We start from the raw sequence: 8,280 nt of genomic DNA, 5'->3' as shown, positions 1-8,280 counted from the left end.
CCAACCTAGACTCTTACCTGTCTCTTTAAGAATCTCAGACCAATCGAGCTTCCTGTCTCTTTAAGAGTTAGGAGCTACCAATGTGGCTGCCCCTTTAAGAGGACGTTGGAGCAAATAATGTCTGAGAGATTGGGGGGGATATATGCCGGGACCTGGTGCGGCGCTAACTCCCGCCAAGCAGCCAACCAGAGGATTTGGGGCGCAGATTTTCGGAAAAAGACGTCTTCCTCGGTTGTCTGCTCTACACAAGCGGAAATTCCCCCCAGTTCTGTTCGTAGAGCGAGCGGGCCCCGAGAGACACCCCCGCGCTCGGGCACCACATGGGCGCTACCGGGTGACGCCCCACCCCCCCAGTTCCACGTGGTCAGCTGCGCCACTCCAGCGGCTCTCGGCCGCTAGGTCTGAGCGAGGCACGGGTCCCGGAATGGCGGGGAATCCGTCCGGCGGTGAGTCGCATCAGGGCGGGCTGGCGGGGTGCAAAGAGTTGGCTGCCGGGAGGAGAAAGGGGCCCCCGGGGGCGTTCGGGCGGAAAAGGGGACATCCCAGAGACAGGACCTGCGGAGAAGTATCTCCCGCAAGGAAGGGACTTCGGACTGAGGGAGGGTATGGGGTGGGGGAAACTACTGGTGGAGGGAAGGGTGCCCCCAAGTATTGGCTCGGTGGAGATAGGGGTGCCTCTGGGGAACAGGCCGGAGAGAAGAGACCGGGTGAGGGGACTGAGGCGCTCAGGAGGCTGGGACCAACGGTCGATGGGCGCCCTGGAGGACTGGATCCGCGGAAGTGTCAGCAGACCCCCGTTTCCTCTTCTGCAGGTGCTGCTCCGTTCCTCTGTCCCCCCAACTTTACTGAGACGTCCCCAGCTTCAGAGCCCACTCGTTTCTCTTTGGAGGTGTTAAGGGACCCAGATACGGAACTGTGGCTTATCCAGGCTCCTGTAGACTTCGCCCCAGACTGGTGAGTGGTCCCAGGCCACCTCCTGGTAATAAATACTCCCCACCCCAGTGGCTGAACTGGGGGGAAGTTTAGAGGGGCTTTCCTCAGGCACTCAGGGCGCCTGGGTGACTCTCTTGGTTAAGGGTCTGATTTTGGCTCATGTCATGATCTCAGGGTCCTGGGATCAAGGGCTCCCAGCTTAGCGAGAGTTGGCTTCTCCCTCTCCCTCTGCCCCTCTCCCATGCTGGTGCTCCCTCACTCTCTCAAATGAATAAATAAATTTTTTTTTTAAAATGCAGTTTCTCAGCTCCTTTCCTCCCTTTCACCAAAAGAATCTGACAAAGCTTCTGCCTTCCCCTTTCTCCTTTCAGCCTCAACGGGCGGCTAGTGCCTCTCTCGGGCTTCCGGATTGTGAAGGGCAAGTTGGCAGGCAAGCGGCACCGCTACCGGGTCCTCAGAAGCAGCGGCCCCCAAGCTGGAGAAGCAATCCTGCTGGCTCCCTCAGGGGAGGTGGGAGGGGGACTCACCTGTGCCCCAGCCCCCCAGGGGAGCCTTAGGATCTTTGACGGTCCCCAAGAATCCCCATCAGGGACCCTGCTGCAGCCCATCCCCGCAAGCCCTCCGCCACAGATCCCCCCCGGCCTGAGGCCTCGGTTCTGTGCCTTTGGAGGCAGCCTGCCAGTAACAGGGCCTGGGTCAGTCTTGGCACTGAAGTCACCAGCCTCAAGGAAGAGGAAGAAGAAGAGGCATATACCAGAGGCCTCAGTTCCCCAGGAGGTGGTGAATGGGCTTGGGGCCCTGGAGGTGGACACAGCTTTGGGGTCCCCAGATGTGGATGTGGGGAAGAAAAAAAAGCAGGAGCCGCAAGAACTAGAGGTGATGGGGCCAGGAGCAGCAGAACCCATGGCTGAGACGTCAGAGCCCCCGGGAGCACTGCTCCCGTCTACCACCACCAAGAAGAAGAAAAAGAAGCCCAAAGGGGCAGAAACAGTCGAACCAGCAGAGCAGACGCCAGTGCCTGAAGCACAGACGGTGGAGCCGGAACTCACAATTAAAAAGGAGCCTCTGGAAGAGACAGTCTTCTCTCCCACCAGGAAGCCAAAGAGGCAGAAGGGACTGGAAGGGAGGGAGCCAGGGGAAGGGGTGGCAGCGGAGTCTCCGCTGCAGCTGAAGATGGAGCCCCAGGAGGAAGCAATCTCACAGCCGTCCTCGAAGAAGAAGAAAAAAGAAAAGGGGTACCAAGTAATGATGGAGCCAGGGCCTGAGGCTACAGAGCCAGAGGTGGGCCCTCTGGAGCTCCCAGGGGAGATGATGGGGCCTGAACAGCCCTGTGAAGTTGAACCTCAGGCTGAGGCAGCTCTGGCGTCTGCCAAAAAGAGGAGGAAGAAAGAAAAAGGGCAAAACGCGACGGGGGAGCCAGTGGGGCCGGGGGCAGAGGTGAGGGAGCCTCAGGTGGAGCCGGGGGACCTGGAACCGCAGGCAGCTCTAGCATCCAGCAAGAAGAAGAAGAAGAAGAAAGAACAGGGCCACAATGCGACGGAGCCCAGGGCCGAGATGAGTGGCCCACCGGGCGAGGTGTTGGAGCTGGAGCCGCTGGCCGAGGGGGAGCCTGAGGCCCGGGCAGATCCAACATCCACCAGGAAGAGGAAGGAGCGGGGCGAAGGAAGTGGGGTGCCAGGGACGGCATCCCAGGAGGAGGTGCGCGAGCCGCCAAGTCCGGAGTTGGGGGCCATGGCTCCCGCAGGCCGGGAGAAGAAGCGGAAGAAGCTACAGCAGGATTCTGTGTAGTCTCCTCCAGGGAAACTGAGGGCTGCAATTAAGAAAAGCTGGAGGTGACCACCTGGGCCAGGAGAGAGCAAGTGCAGAGGACTCCCCCCACACCCCCCGCCCCCCCGCCGCCCGTCACTGCCCCAGCACGCCAGCAGCAGCCTGGGCCACGAAAATGCTTTATTGTTACACCGAGGGCCTCCTTCGCAGCTGGGGTCATCGGGGCACTTTCAAGAAGGGCTCGTGTAGGACATCAAACAGCCTCCGGGCCTGGATGAGAGCAAGAAAGAAACCAGGATCCGGTCATTAAATGAGCCATTTGTTTGCTACCTCCGGAGTGGGCTTTGCTTCTTTCTCAGCCAGAGGGGGATCTGGGGGCTAGGAGAGAAAGAGCCGGATCTTGAGTCTGTCCCAGACTGGCTGTGTGAGTTTGGGCTGGTCCCCACCCTCTCTGGGCCTCGGTTTTTCCCCATCTGTAGGAGAAGCTGTCTCCTACAGCTTCCAAAACCTTAGAGCTTTGGGATCTAAGGGCTCCCTCACTGCTCCCAACCCCTCAAGCCCATTCCCACAGCTGTTACCTTCTGGGGCCCCAGGCCCGGGCACAAAGCCAGATCTTCCCGCGATGCGGCCATGAGCTGTTCCAGAGACTGGGGAAGGCGGGAGTGAAGGGTCAGAGATGGGGAGCACAAGACTACCCTGCCCCAACTGATCAGGGGGTCTAAGATATTCCTGGAAGGAGGTGAGGTCCTGTGGGAGGGCAGGGAAAGCAGGAAGGATGGGGGGAAGGGGGCAGTAAGGTGGAGGGAAGCAGGTGTGTGTGTGGGGGGGGTCCTTGAAAAGGCGAGGGGGTCAAAATGCCCATTGGGATGAGGGAATCATTCCTTACCCCAAAAGTAGTCAGGAGGGTCTGGCTGTCTGTCTTATTGACTGACTTCACGGTGGTCAGGCATTCAGTCACCTGGAAGGGAAGCAGGAGGCAGACATGCATCACGAGAAGAAATGACCGCAAGACTGAGCCCGGGAGGTAGCACTGGGTCACCACTGTGTCCCCAGACTGCCCCACATGCAGGAGGCGTTCAAGAAATGCCTTTTTCGGGGCGCCTGGGTGGTGCAGGTGTTAAACGTCTGCCTTTGGCTCAGGGCATGATCCGGGTGCTCTGGGATCGAGCCCCACATCAGGCTCCTCTGCTAGGAGCCTGCTTCTTCCTCTCCCACTCCCCCTGCTTGTGTTCCCTCTCTCACTGGCCGTCTCTCTCTGTCAAATAAATAAATAAAATCTTTAAAAAAAAAAAAAAGAAAGAAAGAAATGCCTTTTTCTTTGATGAAAAGTTCATCTTAGTGAGGCACCTGGGTAGCTCAGTCGGTTAAGTGTCTGCCTTTGGCTCCGGTCATGATCTCAGAGTCCTGGGATTGAGTCCCTGTGTCGGGCTCCCTGCTCAGTGCGAAGCCTGCTTCTGCCTCTCCCTCTGCCCCTCCTCCTGCTGTGCTGTCTCTCTCAAATAAATACATAAAATCTTAGAAAAAAATAAACTTAGGGGCGCCTGGGTGGCACAGCGGTTAAGCGTCTGCCTTCGGCTCAGGGCGTGATCCCGGCGTTGTGGGATCGAGCCCCACATCAGGCTCCTCTGCTATGAGCCTGCTTCTTCCTCTCCCACTCCCCCTGCTTGTGTTCCCTCTCTTCGCTGGCTGTCTCTATCTGTCGAATAAATAAATAAAATCTTTAAAAAAAAAAAAAGAAAAAAAAAGAAACTTAAAAATTTTAAGTTTATCTCAGAGTGGTCCCCAACTAGGTGAGAGGGTGTCAGTCACATCATGGGAAGATAAATGCCCTTTCTCTTGAGTTGGTTCTGCCCAGGGGAAGACCACAGGCTCTGGAGTCAGATCTGAGTTCAAAACCAAGGCCCACTGCTCACTCCCTGCGAGGCCTGGGCATGGGAACTGACCTCTCTGGGCCTCTTTTCAGGCAAGTGGGGGCCCCTGACAGTGCCCACCTCAGGGGTGGCGGTGGATGTCCACCATTACTCAGTCGTTGGAGCCCAGGTTAGACGCTTCATTCAGCCAATACTCCCTGAGCTCCCAATGAAGGCTGTGTGCTGCTGGGGACACAGCAGAGACCGAGCCAGCCCCGGCCTGGCCCTCCTGGGGCTCCCAGTTCAGTGTAGGAGACAGATCAGCTCCTGACAGTGGTGACCCACATAGGCAGGGCTGGGAGGGAGGGACCCTGAGAGGGGCACTTGACCTGGCCTGGGGATCAGGGAGGGCTTCCTGGAGAAGGAGGCATCAGAGCTGAGATGGGAATGATGGGATTAGGCAGGTAGTCAGGCAGAGGGAACAGAAGGGCACAAGTTTAGAGGAGTGAGCCAGGTGTGGGAAAAGTGACAGAATGCGAGGCCAGGGGTGGACGGGGCTGCTGGGTGGAAAAGGCAGGGCCTTGCAGAGTGGTGAGAAGGGCAGGCTTTCCCTGAAGGCACTGGGGAGCCATGGGAGGGTTTTGAGCTGGGGAGGGCAGAGTGAAGTGTGTGCTTAGGAAGACCCCTCCAGCTGCCGTGTAAGTGAGAAGGGAGAGGGAGCTGGGGCTGGGATGGAGGAGGAGAGATAGGACTGAAGCCCCAGGAAGGAGCTGGGGGAGGCCCAGGCATGGAGGTGCGGTGGCCTCACCCGGGAGACGAAGTCCTGCTCCAGCTTCTCCATCAGGAGGTCTGCCGGCTTCTGCTCATAGGCCTTGTAGGTCTCCAGGTACCGCCCGGCCTCCTCGGGGCTGGAGTGAGAACATTCGGGTCAGCCAGGGGGTGGGGGGCATGCTTTAGATTCAGTTCATTAGGACGCTAACTCTAATATAGGGAAAAAAGTGAACTTTGCTCCTCTAAATGTCCCCTGGAGAGAACCCCGGCCAGGCGCACCTTTGCTCGTAGGGGGCAGAGCTCAGGAGGCTGACCCGTTGGGTTCAGGTTCCCCTTCCCACCTGAGTGACCCCGGGGCCAGTGACTTTTCTCTCTCTGGGCCTCAGTCTCCTCATCTGTCAAGTGGGAGCGGGTGGTAGAACTGTGGCTCCCAGGCGCTCACAACGGCGCCTGGGCCTCAGAGACCTGTTGAAAAAATAGGAGCTATTCTGGAAGGGAAGCAGGTATGTGGAGTTTGAGACGGAGAAAAAGACCAAAAACACGTAACTCTTTTCCCAGCCACAGGAAGACACACTCAGGAGGCATTCAGGCCCCACTGCCGGTTTTTAGTCTAGCACAACTTCAAGAGAAAGGCTGCGGGCCAGCTGACTGCTGACTCCCATGATAGCGGCCAACACGACCTGATAATCGTCATTCATTTTCACGTCGGGCACGGGCTTTTCTGCCATGTAACCGACTGCTTCAAAGGTAGGTGACATAACCAAATCTTAAAAAGCCTCTATCTGTGTCCGGAAGAAAGTAACTGGAGTTTATTGGCACCGGGAAAAAGGTGGCCTTTTTTGTTTGGGGAACTTGCGAAGAGCGAGTTGAGTCGAAGTAAATAAAGGATTCAGGGTTAAGATATCTTCGCCTTCAGATCCTCGCTAATAAGCAGTGCCTTTTTGATTAAGCGATGGTTCATATTCTTGAAAGAAACATTCCTTTTTCTAATTCTCTTTTTCTTTCCCCCCTTAAATGGGCTTTGCGGCTTTTCTCTTCACTGCAGCAGGATTATTGTTACGGTCCCTAATAATTTGTTCAGGACCCTCAAGTTAGCACGCGGTGTCTGGTGCTAGAATCTGCTTTCATTTGTGCACTCTGCGGTATAAGCAGGATGTCTTTCCATGTCAGCAGAAGGAGCTCAACCTCTTTTATTTCACGGTTGCAAAACATTCCATGATTTGGATGTAAAGACATAGGAAACATTCCGCCTTGTGGGAGCCTAGCTGCATGCCAAAAATTGCTCTAACTCATTATGCTCAGAAACTTCTAGAAACCACCCCCCCCCAGAGCTCCTATAAGGCACTTATTATTTTCAAACCATTATACAGAGGGGGAAGCAGAGACCAGCGGGATGGAGTCACTTGCCCAAAATTACACAGCTGGCGAGGAGAGGCAGCACCCTTAACATTACGTGACGTTACTTCCCACAAAATAGAGTAATGTTTCCACTTGCTTTTGTTTTGCTACACAACCAACACGCGGAGCGCCTGGCTGGCTCAGACGGTAGAGTATGCAACTCTTGATCTCTCAGGGTCGTGAGTTCAAGGTTGTGGCCCGGCCTAGCTGCCTGATGGAGTATTACACAGCTGGGAAAGAATGTGCATCCAGACAATGGGATATTATTCAGCAGTAAGAAGTGCGCTACCAAGTCATGAGGAGGCGTGGAGGAACCTTAGAAGCGTGTTGCTCAGTGAGAGGAGCCCATCTGAAAAGGCTTCTGTGAGGTAAGAGGAAACTTCTATGGTCTCTGCCCCTGGTTCCCCGCACAGAGCTCCGGAGACCCTTGTAAATTCCTCAGTGATAAGAGTACTGGGAGCATCTTTGTTCTGTTTTTGTTTTTGTTTTTAAGATTTTATTTATTTGAGAGAGAGAGAATGACTGGGGGAGGGGGAGAAAGGGAGAGGGAGAAGCAGACCCTCCCTGAGCAGGGAGCCTGATGCGGGGCTTGATCCCAGGATCCCAGGATCCCAGTATCCCAGGATCACGACCTGAGCTGAAGGCAGACACTTAACTGACTGAGCCACCCAGGTGCCCCACATGTTTGTTCTACTGAGATGACTCTGGGTGGGCTCCTGGATGGGGGCTGGATGGGAGCTGGTCACCAGAACGGATCAGAAGATTGAGATTTTCAGCCCCACCCATGCAGGGACTGGAAATGGAGGTAACAGTTAATTGTGCCATAGAATCCCAATACCAGGGGGTTCAGAGCTTCCAGATAAGCAAACACGTCCAACGGGGAGGGTCACGTACCCCAGTTCCACAGGGACAGAAGCTCCTGCACTCAGGACCCTCCCGTACATCTCACCCTGTCTCTCACCATCTTGCTGTTGATTCTTACCTTTTAACAAATTCTTTTACTGAACCAATAAATGTATTTCCCTGAGTTCTGTGAGCTGCTCTAGCAAACCAAACCCGGAGCGGGGCGGGGGTGGGGGGTGTCCCTGGAAGCAGGCTAGTCAGAAGTACAAGCTGGGCTTGTGACTGGTGTCTGAAGTGGGGGGCGGTCTTGGCCTGAGCCCTTCACCTGCAGGATCTGATGCCATCTCCAGGCAGATGGTGTCAGAACTGTGTTAAACCGCAGGACACCCGGCGGGTGTTGCAGAGAATGGCTTGGCGTGGGGAAAAAGCGTGACACATCTGGTGGCCAGAAGGAAAGTGTTTTGTACAAGTAGTGAAAGCGACACAGGAAAAAGACCCACATTAGGGAAGAACTGGGGTTTTTTTTTCCTTACACACGAGGAGAATACTTGTATTCTATACTCTATTATATAATATGCTATATAAATATATAAGTATATAATATACTTAATATATATAAGGGTATAGGGGCGCCTGGGTGGCACAGCGGTTAAGCGTCTGCCTTCGGCTCAGGGCGTGATCCCGGCGTTATGGGATCGAGCCCCACATCAGGCTCCTC

General features: G+C 55.4%; 2 protein-coding genes across 3 annotated transcripts in view; one reads left to right on the top strand and one right to left on the bottom strand.

Moving 5' to 3' along the window:
• Window positions 1–288: 288 nt before the first annotated feature.
• Window positions 289–2,867, top strand: POLR1G (RNA polymerase I subunit G). Its single transcript, XM_002924239.3, has 3 exons — window positions 289–446; window positions 813–954; window positions 1,305–2,867. Exons 1-3 carry the CDS (start codon window positions 425–427, stop codon window positions 2,719–2,721), a joined length of 1,581 nt encoding a protein of 526 aa, XP_002924285.2. The 5' UTR covers window positions 289–424; the 3' UTR covers window positions 2,722–2,867.
• Window positions 2,832–8,280, bottom strand: part of ERCC1 (ERCC excision repair 1, endonuclease non-catalytic subunit) — a 15,759-nt gene continuing 10,310 nt past the window's right edge. For both annotated transcript variants that reach the window (XM_011231061.3, XM_019804860.2), the window contains exons 7-10: window positions 5,359–5,458; window positions 3,587–3,658; window positions 3,279–3,347; window positions 2,832–2,970 (exon numbers count right to left, since the gene is read on the bottom strand). In XM_011231061.3, the coding sequence (XP_011229363.1) occupies window positions 2,917–2,970; window positions 3,279–3,347; window positions 3,587–3,658; window positions 5,359–5,458 (295 nt within the window). In that variant the 3' untranslated portion in view covers window positions 2,832–2,916. The remainder of the gene's footprint in view (window positions 2,971–3,278; window positions 3,348–3,586; window positions 3,659–5,358; window positions 5,459–8,280) is intronic.

This window comes from Ailuropoda melanoleuca, chromosome 12, assembly GCF_002007445.2.
Source record: "Ailuropoda melanoleuca isolate Jingjing chromosome 12, ASM200744v2, whole genome shotgun sequence".
In the NCBI taxonomy this organism is placed as follows: domain Eukaryota; kingdom Metazoa; phylum Chordata; class Mammalia; order Carnivora; family Ursidae; genus Ailuropoda; species Ailuropoda melanoleuca.
Note: the sequence above shows the minus strand (reverse complement) of the source record. Positions and strands in the feature narration are given on the sequence as shown.

What these genes read in the sequence shown, in the direction of transcription:
- POLR1G (XM_002924239.3), top strand. Translation starts at nt 425, where the DNA reads ATGGCGGGGAATCCGTCCGGCG. An exon ending in GGCGGGGAATCCGTCCGGCG is followed by an intron (nt 447 to 812) that starts GTGAGTCGCATC and finishes CCTCTTCTGCAG; the next exon opens with GTGCTGCTCCGTTCCTCTGT. An exon ending in GTAGACTTCGCCCCAGACTG is followed by an intron (nt 955 to 1,304) that starts GTGAGTGGTCCC and finishes TTCTCCTTTCAG; the next exon opens with CCTCAACGGGCGGCTAGTGC.